A 15,203-nucleotide genomic window follows, 5' to 3' on the forward strand; every position below is an offset into this window, starting at 1 on the left:
CTTTGTTTTTGGCAGTTCTCAGATCGCCATCTCAGCGGTCTGTTTTCTTCCTTTTTATTTTAATGAAGCGTCGTTGCCTTTCCCAAAAAAAAAAGAAAAAAACATCACGGGCATCTCCTGCATGGTGACTATCATGCTTGATATATTGATAGCTACCAGGGCTAGTTTCCATGAGTTTGGAATGTTGTGTAAGACTATGGAAACTTGCATCCTATCTAAAATGGGATTTCCAAGAGCTGTTAATTCTTTAACAATGATGGTCATCTTGTGCACATGTTCATTTACTGAATCTGACTCTTTTATTTTAGTGGAATTCCACTTTCCCACTAGCAATTGGATGTATGTATCAGATTTGTTCTCATACGCTTGGGTGATTACATCAAACATCACTTTGACTATCTTGGAGGCTTCATAAATGATTTCCAAGTCTAGGTCCATAAAAGTCAACATAATAGACCTGGCTAGTTTATCGTCTTCAAAGAATTTATCATATATATGCCTTTTTACAGTCGTTGCATTTGCTAGTGGCTCAACTGGCACCGATGAATCAAGGACCTAATTGACCTTTTCTTAGAAAATAATGTCTGATTTTTCTTTTTCATGTTATAAAATTTGTACCATTGAGTCGCTCAGTCTTGTTCAACTCATTACTTCATGGCTCTTGATGCCATTTCCAATAATTTAAAGAGGATGAAAAAATGGAACAAGCTTATGCAATTTTCAGCAAATATTTGTGTTGAAGTATGCAGTAGTCCGATCTCACAATGGGCTTGATCAGTTGGTTCTAGCCTTAACGAACTAAGCCTCGCACGTTGACTCAATGATGGATTAAGCCTTTAGTCCTCGATGTAATGAACCAGCTCTCATATGTTGAGTTGATGAAGAATTTGGCCGTTATACCACGATGAGCCTGATATCATGGGCCTGATTGAGATGAACTGGGCTCTGCGAATCTACTCCCACTCTCTATGATCGAGGAACAAGTCATGATTATCAACCAAGATTTTCTTCACAATAGACTCAAATAACTGCAGTATACTTATTTACAACAAGTTGTCTTTGTAATTGGCAAAAAGTGTGACCTTTCAGCACACAGTCTTGAGTTTATATCTTCCTTGTCCCCTTTTATCTTTTTTTAAAGGGAAGCAACAAAAACAATTATATTTTAATCTAACTAGTTATGGCAAAAATAATAATTTATTAACACAACCGGTAGAGCACATGGGTTTTCTACTTTGAGGTCATGAGCAGGCCATTGGAAAAAGAAAGAAAAGAAAGGGTGTTAAACTCTTCTTGCGTTCGAAAAAAAAAAAAAAATAGGGAGAGAAATCTGAGAGAGGATTACGGGTTGATTGTGTGTGAGATTTGACATTTTTGTCCCGATTTAATTGGAAGAGGCAGTGAGGGTTTCTGCCTCTTTCCTTTGAAGTTTCCAGCACCGACAAGTTTAGCAACAACTTTTGGTGTTGCCGGAATGTGATGAAGTCATCAGTGGTGATCGAGAAGGGTAAGAGTGGAGTTGTGCCAACAGGATGCCCGACTGTTGTGAGCATAAAGTCAGGCGGTAGCGGAGCATCGATCATGCTATGCTTTGATGCCAATGAAGTGCATGGAGGAGCAATTTGAATAGCTGTTTGGCGACGGATCACCAGTTGAATGTTTTTGCACAAAAACGGGTGAAGATCGATTTCTTCTTCTCACCGCTATGCTATTAACTACGAATTGAATGAAAAAATTGTGGTACCCTTATTCTTCTTCTTTATGGTAGCAGAATTGGAGCACAAATAGCTTTTGTGGTGACAGATATTGTGGGGGAATTTATCTATGTTCTTTATTTCCTGCATGTGAATCTCCTTATTCATGTGTGATTTCTTTTGGGTCACAAACTGGTACAAAAGCTTTCAATTTTCTATAAACTAGTAGTCTTTCCACCCTAATTTTGCATTACCTAACCGCATAAGTACATGAAATTCATATGCTAAATACCTAATAACATCATAAACCAGAAGAATCCCTCAACAAAACACAGAATTCACATTTCTACCGGTTTTGACATTTTGCGATCAGAAATTCCCAATCATTAATAAGCACAAGAATTCCTCAGAAAAAAACACAGACTTCACATTTCTACAATTTCAACAGTATGCGATCATGAATTCCCTAAAAATGCCAAAAATGAGAATACAATTCATGTAGAATTCCATCAGAACCAGGAAAAAAAAATAATAATAAAAAATCCGCATCTAACAGTAGAAGATAGCGCAGAATTCTCCAAGAAAGAAATAAGAAAAAATCAAATGAAGGTTTTCTACTGGAGATGAGAAATGCAGAAACCTGAAACGGGAGCACTAGGAAAGGAGAATCAAAGAAAAAATCAAAGCAGGGATGAGAGAGATAGAGATGCAAACCCTAGAACTAGGGAAGGATGCCATGGCGGAAGAAGCTCTTAAGAACATGGCGGAGGAAATGCTGCTCCCTCACAGAGTAGGTGTATTTTGCACTGAGTTCATTTTACGTCTGTCGCGACTCAGGATCCATCGTATGCCGCTGCGCCCGATGGGACCCACGTGATAAGATAATCGGATGTTTACAACCGTCCATATTGTCCTTATTACCTTAAATGGGGACGCGGATTAGCTACTGACAGGTTGAGTAGCAATACTCGCTACTGAAGTGACGTCACCAAGTTCTGTGGGCCCCACCATGATGTGTGTATTGTATCCGCACCGTCCATCCATTTGTAGAGATCATTTTAGGGCTGGACCCCACCACAGAAAACAGCTGAGACAGTGACTGCCACCGTTGAAACCTTCCTAACGTCCATAGTGATGTTTATTTGAGATCCAACCTTTTCATGGGTTAACAAAGACATTAAATAAAAGAAAAAACAAATACTTGCTTGATCTAAATCTTTTGTGGCCCTTGGAAGTTTTTAACGGTAGACATCACTATCTCCAGTGCTTTTTTGTGGTGGGATACATCCAAGATTTAGATCTTACTCATTCTTTGGCTCATGCTCTAAAATTATCTCTCCAAATGGGTGGATAGTATGGATATAAAAAATGAGTCAGGATCCTCTGTTATCATGTCAACAGAGAATTCCTGTTACCCTAATGGTTTGGCATCCGAAGCTGTTTTTTATTATTTTTGTTTTTTAGTGAGTAGTGGCGTGGACCAATGAGAATTAGGGTATTAGGAGTTCTCTGTTGACCCGATAACAGAGGATCCTAACTCATAAAAAATACATAATAATGGGACCCACAGAACCTGTGACGTCACCTTAGTAACGAGTATCGCTGCTCAACCTGTCAACCTGTCAGTAGCTAATCCGTGTCCGGAAGCGCAGGTTCGGTGGATACGCGGATCCACCCAGATGGGTGAGATCCCTGACCGTGGGTCCCACCGTGATATGTGTACACTGTATCCATTCCGTCCATCAGTTTTAAAAACTTTTTATAGAGCATGATCCCAAAAATGAAGCAGATAAAAATCACAAGTGGACTATAATGCAGGAAACAGTGGTAATATACCATTAAAAACTTTCCGTGGGCCACAAAAGTTTTGTTTCAAGATGATATTTGTATGATCTCTTCATCCAGGTATTCATGACCTTATCAAAGGGTTGGATGGAAAATAAGCATTCCAAATAAAACGAGTTGCCAAAATAGATGGACAGTGTGGATGTAAGGAACATACATCACAGTGGGGCCCACGGTCAGGGATCCACCCAAAACTGCACCCCTTAAATGGGAACGGATTAGGTGGGGCCCGGCCTCATTGAACATGGTGCAGCCCTGACGTTGGGCCCACCTTGATGTATGTATTGTACAGCGACACTGTCCATCCAATATGTAACTCATTTTAATGGACGAGTCTAAGAACGAAGCAAATACAAATCTCAATTGGACTAAATCACAGGAAGAGTGGTCAATGAGGACGCGGATTAAGCTAATGAAGTGACGTCACTGAGTTCTGTGAGCCCCACCATAATCTAAAGTTTATATCCACATCGTCCATCCATTTGGAGAGATTATTTTAACATATGAGCCAAAGAATGATTAAGATCCAAAGCTTGAGTAGACCCCACCACAAAAAATAGCAGGGAGAGCGATGCCCACTGTTAAAAACTTCGAGGGCCATAGAAGTTTTCGATAACCTGATATTTGTGTTTTAGTCTTATACATACTAACTAATTACATCTAGTGACGAATGCTCATCTGTGAACCTTTTTACGTGATCACTTGTGCACACCTTTATACAAGTGTCATGGGCACATAATATAAATGGTCCACGTGATGCAGTACTCCTTTGAAACTAAATGGCCTAAGTATCAGCCTTATCCAACTCGAGCAGGTCATACCAAAGAAAAATACAAATCAAGGGAGGAAAATATTTCCTTCTTCCATAGCCTGTTAAAGTTTTGCATCGGGTTGAAAGTTTAGCTAGTAAGGTTATAAGGGGTGCCCCATCATGGACCATTCGGATTATGTACCATGACATGTGTGCAAAGGTACCCACAGGTGCTCACATAAAAAGGTGTGCAAGTGAGGATCTCCTCTACATCTAATAGTCCCAAATATCATAAAATATCACCTGATCCCATAATTCACCACTTTATCACTTTATATAAAAATTAAAAAATAAAAAAGTAAAAAGATTAGCGTGCATTGCATTGTGGTAATTTCACCAATCAAAAACACTTTAATAATTTTGTCATAAAAAAAATTTAGGCTTTTTATCTAAATAAACCTTAGGTCTGTAAGAATAGTGAAATAACATCTAATTTTTAAAACTTACCTTTTATACTTCAAAGTTTTTATTTTTTATTTTTGGATGAAAGTGTCCTTTGACCTTCTTCTCCATACCTTTAGCTCTCACCACTACTCTAAATAGTTCTTTTTTTATCACTGCACTCCAATGATTTTTTATTCTTTCCAACTACTCTCTTCGATAGAAACTCCCGCTCTAGAAATATGAGTTTTAAGCTCCTTTGAGAAAATGTTAGAGAATGAGATGAAAAATATTATAAAATTTTACTTTTAAATTACGAGTTATTCTTCTTTCTTTAAAAAATTCATATCAAATGAGTCTTTTACCATAAAATTGATAGAAGAAAAAGAAAAAAGATAACAAAAATACAACTTTTAAAAATAAAAGCAAATGTAAGATAAATTTTGGGCCCACTTTTAAAAGATCACACGGTGTCTAAGGGCCTGTTTGGTTTTCTGAGATACCAGCATTTAAGCGTAAAGAAGTCATGATGACTTTCGACACCCGTTTAGTTTCAGATGTAAATACATGCGTTGGGAATTGGCGGTAGACGGATGTAAAGTTGCCACCTGAATTTCAAATCTGCTGCGAGTAATCGAGAGGAAATCCGTCTCTCAGCAGACCTGTCATTCGCAAATACTGTGGTCCGCGGGTGCATCATAGGGCGATCGTTCGAGTGAGTAATATCTTTAAATCTGTCTCATTGCATCTTAGTCGTTCTCGACAGGGAGGAACCGATCTAGCCTAATCAGAATTTTCGGACCTATACGGTGAGAAGACGACACCCATTGATGCTCCTCTTTCTCAAAGACCGTCATCCCTTCATTCACGCTATCTTCGTCTGTTTTTCCATGGTTCACAGGTATCGGCTTCGGAAAAGATCTTGCCAAAGATCATCGAACGTTGCCGCAGCACATCCAAATGGCGACAGGTATGTAGGGAGGGAAGTTTGATCTCTACAGGGGGCTTGCATGTTTCTGCATGTTTATCTCCTTGCATGTCTTGCAATATTCAGGCCTTACATGTTGTTGCAAAGCCTTGTATTGCATGCACCGGCAATACGCAAACCCTGATTTTGATATCCAGTTCTTCCTTCCTGCAGCAGGCTGCTCAGCCATCAGATCCGGACTTCTTCTCCATCTCCTGTGCATGTTCCTCGAGAGGTAGGCATTCATATCCCTCATCTTCAGTGAGAAGCGTGTGGCCCATCTCATTGATATTCATTCTTCAATCTCTAAGATAGTTTGGGCGTAACAAAAATCTCATTGTTGGATGGTTCTCTATTTTTCCATATTTTTCTATGTTTATTTTTTTTTTGCCTTTTGTTTTCTTGTTTTTTTGTTTTTTTTTTTTTCGGTTATAGCATTTGCTCTAGCAATTGGTGTTGTGGCCATATGCAGATCTGTTTTTTATCATTTTTTTTATATTATGAATAAAATAAATATATGTTACATATGATCCAACATCACAAAACGTGTTTGCCCCATTTTTTTAAAACATTTTCTTGCAGCATTCGCTACTGTGGCCATTTGAAGATGATGTTCTGATCATTTTTATTTTACTGATTGTAAATAAAATGGACCCATTTGACATATGATACTACTCACAAAAAGTTTCTGCGCTTTTATTTCTTTTACAATTGTTGATAGCATTTGTTGCTGTGGCCGTTGGAAGATCATGCTTTGATCATTTTTAATTTACAGTTGTTGAATTAAATGGACCTATTTTACATATCATCCTAATCGCAACAGGTTTAAAATTAATTTTTGTAACAATGTCTTGTAGCATTTGTTGTTGTGGGATGTTGGATGATAATGTTCTGATCATTTTTAAATTTCAATGCATTGAAAAAAAATGGACCTATTTTATATATGATCATAATCACAACAAGTTTCTGCCCTTAATTTTTGTATCAATTTCTTGTAGCATTTGCTGTTGTGGCCATTTGTGGATCATGTTCTTATCATTTTTAATTGCACTTTCTGTACGAAAGGGAACCATTTTACATATGATCCTAATGAGAAAAAAGTTTTTACCCCATTTTAGAGTCTCCACATTCAACCATCATATGGCATTTCATTCTATTTCTATGATGTTTGATGGTTGATTTATGACTATGAAAATTTCAATTCATACATCCTAAATTGCTAGATTATAAGGGACTCCCAATTACAACACCATCTACTTGACAGTGGAGGGATATCGTTATATAGGCCATTTGTGTTTTCAAACATAGCTTGAGTGCTTTGGTTGTGTGAATGATACGAATGATAATGTGGTGAAGTTGTTGAGGAGATTGGTGTTCATATATACTTGTCATGAAACTGAATGTGCAATTGAATAGGACGAGCTTCGTATAACATATTCTCACTGTGTAACTGTTGCGGTGGTGAATATGATAATTGGTTTCAGTTTCAGTTTCAGTTTGCAGTTACATTCTAACTCATTCTTAAGCACATGTAGCAGTCGCTTCTGGTTTTTCTAGTAGACTTCAATCTACATTAGGTCTTGTTATCTGCTTGCTGGAACAGTCAACTTGTTGGGAGTGCAGCGTTTCTCTGCCTAAATTGTAAAACAGTTCCTGAAAATTCAATTTCCAGATTGTCTTGAAGATACTTTTTTTTTTTTTTTTTTAGATCTTGCTATCTCTAGTATTGCATAACCTAGTTTGTTTGAAACTCATTTATATATTACATATACAGATTTCCATATACATCATTTCGAATTTCATATGTCCATTATTGCAAAAACTGGGTTAAAATGTAACTGAAACTGATTTATATATTACATATTCAAAGTTCCATATACATAACTTCGATTTTGATATCTCTAGTTTTGCAAAACCTAGTTTGTCATGATCTCGAAACTGAATTATATATTAAATATTCAGAGTTCCATATAGATAATCTCCATTCTGATATCTGTAGTAATGCAAAACCTGGTTTGTCATATTCTTGAAACTGATTTACATATTGTATATACAGATTTCCATTTCTCCCTGCCTAATATATATTACATATTTTGGAGGAATGTAAATCAAATAGTGTTTGCATGTGTATATCAACATGTAGTCAGAAGCTTAATCAAAGCTTTGGAGTATCCAAGTGTGGGACTATCTCAATGGGTCAAGCTGAGACCTATAATCTATTGTATTGTTGTTGATTATAATCAATTAGGAGGTGAATTTTGGTAAAAAGTAAATGTTTATGTCTTGTTTTGCTCTCCAAATTCACGGACCGATATGAAACTGGAATTTGATATTGTGTCGTAGTTGCTCACTAACTATGATTCGGTGTGTTGTACGAGAAATAATCGTAACATGGAGGGACATGGCTGGACATTAGAGGAAATGACTGCATTTGGAACTACACTTGCTGCAGCAATAACAACTATTTCAGTGGGAGAATACTACATCAATTATTTATTTAGGACACCCTCAAGATTTAGAGACTATGAAAGAAGCAAGATAATAAATGGAATAATTAGAGAGGGTGAGCAAGTGTGTGTTGCATAACTCAAAATGAACAAGGACACATTCTTCAACCTATGCTCCCTTCAAAGGGATAGAAATATGCTTCCCGACGGAAAACATGTTTCTATGGAAGAACAACTTGTCATGTTCCTTCATACAATAGGCCATAATGTGAGAAACCGTGTAATTGAAAATCGGTTTATAAGGTCCGGAGAAATGGTTAGCCGTTACTTTACAAAAGCTCTGGATGCTGTTGTCGGACCATATCCCAATTTTGTAAAACTCTCAAGTGCGGAAACACCTGTCGAGATTCTGGCCATCCCAAATGGAGCACATATATATTTTCAGGCAAGCTCAATGTCATCACAGTATGCAACAACCCTTCATAGTGTAAACTTTTTTTTACTATTTCTCTGCTGATAATACATGTTGAAATTAGGACTGTATTGGTGCAATTGATGGCACCCATGTACTGTTCACTCCCCAAGTATAAGGTTGTGATGTAGTAATAAACTCGGTGAGACCGAGGTCGAATCCCAAGGGACTGATACTTGTACGTTATCTGAAACTAGGTAGAAATAGAACTAGCTTAAGATGAAATCTAAATCCAATATAAAGTGATGAATAATGGTGAGAGATTAATCTAAAACTTAAGAGAAATTAGAGACATGAAACTAGGGATTCAGAGGATCCACTTGTAGAGATCAGGGAGATCTTACGCCTGCTTCAAGAATCATGGAACTTAACTGAACTTACCTGATATAAGTTTCAAGAGATGAAAGGTATAGGAATTAGAATGGATTCCATCACCAAACCATGCCCAGAAGACAAAGTAAACAACAGAATTAAACTAATTACCAACCAATCAACATGTTATGAGGGTTGATGATGGTGGCACACCAGAGTCGACCGTAACTTCCTGCTGCGGAACAGAGTCGCCGCAAGTCGACTCTGCCACATGCGATGCCCCATTTGTTGAGGCCAAGTCGGAAATCCACTTCGTCCATTGAATGAAGAATGAAAAACCAGGTGGGAATGGCTGGTTTCGGATCAAACTTGGTGTGGCCCACGGATTTCTTCATTGCACCGTCTATGCTGCGTTTACATGCAATCTGCCTGTGTGTGTGTGCATGGGACAAAAAGGAAAGCTAGGTGACGGTTTTGGTCACCTTGCAGAGCATATGGACGGCTCTGATTATCGAAACATGTGATGGATGGGGCCCACTACACAAAAACGGACGGACAACGTCCGTCCGCTGTTCTCCGTGTGCGAGAAGGATCGGGTCAGCGGCGCTGACCGATCGGCTTGATTCGGTGCACATCGGGTGCACTTATGCACTGTGCACTGGCGATGTCAATGTGGTCCAGTCGTGATGTATCTGTATAATCCTCTCCGTCCATCTTCTTCCCCTTTTAATTTAAGACGTTGAGACCGAAGATGAGGTGTATCCAGCGATCAGGTGGGCCCCAGATCAGTAAATTATGGGATGATCTGTCCGTTGGGCCACTTCCACAGCGATCCAATGGATGAAATTTTACGTGTACAGTTAATTTATGGCCCTCAGGCGATGTATGAATTTTCGAGCTGAACGGATGGTGGAAACCCTGTGATCTTGCATTCTGGATGTCTTTCGGGCCACTTGAGCTTTAGTTTCTCAATTTTCTTGAATCCCTGGCGTGCACATCCGTCGATCTTGGTCTCCTGGGGTCCGTCGCTTGCCTTGGTGATTTCAGACCGCTAAATCCATGCTTTTAGTACCTTTTCCCAGTCCAGGCTCGTAAACACGCCCTGCAACACAAACACGATTTAAATCGGGCCGTTAAACAGTATCATGTTTGAAAACCCAGGTAATAATAGGGTCTGATATGCAATATTTGACCCTCAACAAGGGTTAAGAAGGGTACCGTCATCCGACCATGCCCATGAGACTATGGTGAACAACAGGGTTTCCTGACGTCATAAACATAAAAAAAATGAAGAAACATGCTCAAAGCCATCGCAGACCTATTATAATTTTAGTCATAACAGACCATTAAAAAATGAAAACATTCCCTTACAATCAACCCAATACCAAATCCATTCAGTTTAAATAAGAATTAAAGACATAAAATTCTTCCCATCACGCTACAAGCTTCACCCCTTAGCCCTAGCTAAGGGGTTTAGCCACACATGAATGAGCTGGACCCTTTAAACAAAACAAATAAAAAGAAAAAGAAAAAGAAAAGAACAAGAAGGAAAGAAAAACCAGATATCACTTCCTACTCCAGCCTCACGTCCAGCCACGTCCAAGCCTCAGCCGTCTTCCTTCCCTCCTTCACGTCTCTCCCCCCCTCCTTTATATAAGTAAAAGAAGGCATCTAGGTCGGCCACCAACCTAGCTTATGCAATCCCAATCCGAAAACAACACCATTCCCTGTTTTTACTCCACAAGAATTGTGGGCGTGTCCCGTGTTTGTCACTGGTTGGCCGTCCATTTTGGCCAACCATCTTCTTGGGGCTAGTCAAATCTGCCTTAGCTTTCATTTAGACGGATCAGATCTTTTATCCGATCAAAAGTGATGGGCTGCAAAATCATCTCACCTGTCGGCTGCGAAACAGAGCCAGTTCCGCGTTCGGCACTGGTGTTGATGGGGCCCATTTATAGTGGTTCTTTTGAAGATCAGAGACGTTTAATGGATTTGTAGGACCGATTTAGGCCATGAGACAAAATATGGAATGAATCTAAATCTTAGGTGGGCCGCAATATCAATCAACATGGCGTCCTTTCCTCCCATCTTCCAATCTCGCTGTTGTGCATGGTTGCAAAAGAACACCATGGTTCTTCTTGAAATCATTCCTTGGACCCACTAGTCAGCTCGGATCATCCATCTAGATGATCTTTGTGGGCCAGAAGAATTCAACACAAGCCCCTATTTATGATTTCCCGTCTCTGCTTCGGATTCCACGGAAGTGTGATGATCAGTGGGGCCACTATGGAAATCTTCTAGAAAATCAGCTCCGTCCATTAGCTTCCTCATGAAAAACCGGTCAGTCGTGATCAGTTTTGGATAAAAAACCGTGGTAGCCCACCTGTTGGATCTTTCGATCGTCTAACCTGCGTTTACATGGTTTGAGAACCTATTTTCGATGTTCTTGGAATTTTGTCACTTAGGTTGTGATAAGAGGGACCTTGGCTGATGGATGGTGCTGATTAGATCATTGAGGTGGAATGGTGGCCCACAAGCCAAATCGCCGGGCATATGTGCGTACATTGGTTGTCCGCGCTGGAGAAGGAGAAGGAGATGGGTTGATGTAGAGCTAGTGTACATGTGCACTTTGCACATGTCACTTGAGGTGGGACTCACAGTGATACTAGTGGGAAATCTGATCTGTCTATCCTTTCTATCATGTCATTTAAACCGTTGAGGACAATTTAGAAGAATATCCAGATTGCAGGTGGGCCCCATATCACTGTTTTGGTGGCTAATCCGTCAGTTGGGCCACTTTCACAGTGATCTAGGAGCTGAAATTTGATTTGTACAGTTCATTTATGGTCCTCAGTCCATGTATGAATTTTCGAGCCGAACGGATGGTGGAAACCTTGTGATCTTGCATTCTGGCTGACTTTCAGGCCACTTGAGCTTCAGTTTCTCAATTTCCTTGGATCTCTGGCGTGTAAATCCTTGATCTTGGTCCCAAGAAGTCCCATCCACTGCCTTGGTGATGCGAGCGAGTTAAATCCATATTTTTAGTGTCCTTTCCAGTCCACGCTCGTAGATTCACCTTGCATCACAACATGATTAAAAATAAAGTGTTAAACAGTATCATGCTCGTAAATCCAGCTAATAAATGGGGTCTAATATACAATATCTGATCCTCAAAATGTACCCACCTATGTGTCTGTATTGGAAAGTGTAACCTACCGTAACAGGAAAGAGATCCTCTCTCAAAATGTAATGGCCACATGTACATTTGATATGAAGTTCTTATATGTGCTCGCCGGATGATAAGGATTTGCCTCAGACGCACGCGTCTTACAAAGTGCATTAACACATTCCACTGATTGTTTTACTATCCCCCAAGATACTTCAACTATAAATATATGATGAAACATCTTTATAAGATGATTTTAAATTTCATTTATCATGATATCTACTCCTAATTAATTATAGGTAAATACTACGTAGTTGATGCTGGTTACGCCCATTCACCTAGATTTATGGCTCCATACCGTAGTGTACGGTACCACCTCAATGAATACCGTACAGGCCACAATCCTTTGAATAAGAAAGAACTTTTTAACTACCGACACGCTCAATTACGAAATGTTATTGAGCGGATATTTGGAGTACTTAAAGCCCGATTTTCGATCCTCAAATCAACTCCATCATAAAACCTTAACACACAAGTAAAGATAGTGATCGCATGTTGTGTGTTACACAACTTTATCTGTGTATTTGGAGGAGATGGTTTAATCGAGGAGGAGGTCACCTTAACGGATGTAACAGAGAGTGTGGATCTATCACCATGTGAGGGTAATGTCACACAACGTGAAAAGGATGAATGGGCGACATATTGAGATAATATCGCGGAGAGGATGTGGAATGAATCTGTTCTTATGAGTCGTATAGTATGATTACCGCATGTTAAATTGTTGTTTTATAATAGGTAATAAAAATATGCAATCGTAATCTCAGTTACCTACAAGCATGTGTCTAGATTTTAGTATCATTAAAAGAGATTTTCAAATATGTCTATTCTCTATTCTAAGTTTTGTATCATGTTTTAATTATGTGTATCTTCCTTCATCTTAATGAAATTTTTACTTTTATTATATGAATTATATTAAATAATGTAATGCTAATTATATCTGTTCATATTACTATTTGTAAATAATTGAAGTTAGTGACGGTGAAATGTCACCAAACAACCGAAACAACCAATCCCCCCTACAAAAGAAGCTGGACAAGAACTGTGTGTTACACCCCGAAGGATACTGAAAAAATATAAATTAAAATCACCTGATGCAAATGGATCCTCAAGTGGAGTAATGCGATGGACAAATGAAATAGATTATTGTCTGATTGATACACTGATGGATGTTGTTACAAATGGCCGCAAGAGTGCCAATGGTTTTAAGAAGGAAATGTACAAAACAGTCATGGAGAGCGTGAGGAGTGCAATAGGAATATCAGTGTAAGAGAAACATGTTTGGAATTGCCTCCACACTTTGAAGAGGTTGTATTTTGAGGTTTGGGATACCTAAACGCTAGTGTGTTTGGATGGGAAGATGACTTGAAGGTAGTGACCACTCCGGACGATGTTTGGGAGGATTACATATGAGTGAGAGAATTTTAGAAATAAAATTTTATATAACTTTAACAATTATTTTTATTCATAAGTTATACATATCATCTCATCTTTGTATATGGATTTATCTTTGTTGTTATCAATAGTCACATCTTTACGCACAACATATTCGCGGGAAAATGGTGCGAAGGTAGGATGACCTAACATACCTATTTGGTAATGATTGAGCGACTGGATTGCGTGCTTCTATAGGAAACATGTGTAACACTCCGTTATCGAGAAGGTCCAGGGATCTTGATACTTCACCGACACCATTGGTTGATCTAAATGACGATACTCTCGTGTTATTGAGTGACGATGTAAGGGACAGTGTGCCTAACATCCACTGGTCATATGAAAGCCGTGATGGTACTCATATTGCAAACCGAAGTCCATATGTGAATGGGAACAACTCCATCAACACAGGAAGCACAAACAATTCAAGGAAGAGAGCTAGGATGAATTGCCCTTTTGATATCATGGGCAAAGGAATGAGTGAAGTTACTGATGTCATCGAGTCACTGGTTATTACCATACAGCAAGGGAAGGACATGGTATGTATGTCGCAGGTTGTATCAGCTCTGGAGCAGATTAAGGGCCTTACAGGTCATGAAATCGTACACGCTACAAACATATTATCGAAAGATGAACAACAATTTGCTTCATTCCTTTCTCTCCCTGAGCATAAAAGGTTGGAGTTTGTGTTGATGCTACTTACTCCAGATCAGTCATTCGACTGAGCATAGTCCTTTCAAGTTGATCGTGATGGTTGTTGTTTTGATTGGTTAGTCAGCCGATCATTTTTTGGACTTAACTTTTTCTGGCTACATGTGCTAGTTGTGCTCACTAGCTGGATGAATGTGGGTTATTTTGGATGATATTTTTTGTGTTATTTTTTTGGATTGTGATTTGTATTTAATGATATATCCATTGATGTCTGTTAACTTGCATTACCTATTTAAATATTACTGCTAAGTTCATTTTAATTATAACTATCCTATTTATATTTGCAACGTGTATAATATGAGTACACAGATTTAACAGTTTCAGTCATCGCTTCAGGAATGCTCTAACAATCGTTATAGCTTCACTAATTTCATGTGCTTATATAGATATAATATTCTTTCACCTAATATGTTTCATTATTAATACAAATAGATTGACGTTAATGATAATATTTCGTTATGTTCAGATGGGTAAAAAGATGTATGTCGTTTTCAAAGGTCACCGGCCCGGGATCTATTATACGTGAGAGGAGTACCGTCAACAGGTTGAAGGATATTCTTCAACGATCTTTTGTGGCTACAAATCGGCGTCTGAGGCATTTACTCAATGGATAGCTTTCTGCGATGTGTCAGCACATCATAATACAGGAGTGAGCGAGTTGGCAGTGGATTATGAGAACATGGTCTCGACACATGGACCGCGTTGCGTTGCCGGTTGCAGCAATGATCCTATATGGAGCTCTAGATCAACATCATATGACTGTCAGAACAGTGCCAGGCACGGGACACAGGGAGATGGCGTTGAAGAAATGTCGCATGCATTGGAGGCATTGATACGAATAATAATCGGTTACTTGATTATTATCCTCGCCATTCATATCTTCCCCCGCCGCTACTAGGTAGTTTT

General features: G+C 38.9%; 1 protein-coding gene across 1 annotated transcript in view; it reads right to left on the bottom strand.

Annotated features, from left to right (window-relative positions):
* LOC131246404 (hydroxyacylglutathione hydrolase 2, mitochondrial-like) overlaps positions 1 to 2,555 on the bottom strand; it is a 53,130-nt gene extending 50,575 nt beyond the window's left edge. Inside the window, exon 1 of the mRNA XM_058246511.1 lies at positions 2,409 to 2,555. Coding sequence (XP_058102494.1) covers positions 2,409 to 2,456 — 48 coding nt within the window. The 5' untranslated portion in view covers positions 2,457 to 2,555. The remainder of the gene's footprint in view (positions 1 to 2,408) is intronic.
* Between the last annotated feature and the right edge of the window lie 12,648 nt (positions 2,556 to 15,203).

The sequence above is a fragment of the Magnolia sinica genome, chromosome 5, assembly GCF_029962835.1.
Source record: "Magnolia sinica isolate HGM2019 chromosome 5, MsV1, whole genome shotgun sequence".
Lineage (NCBI taxonomy): Eukaryota > Viridiplantae > Streptophyta > Magnoliopsida > Magnoliales > Magnoliaceae > Magnolia > Magnolia sinica.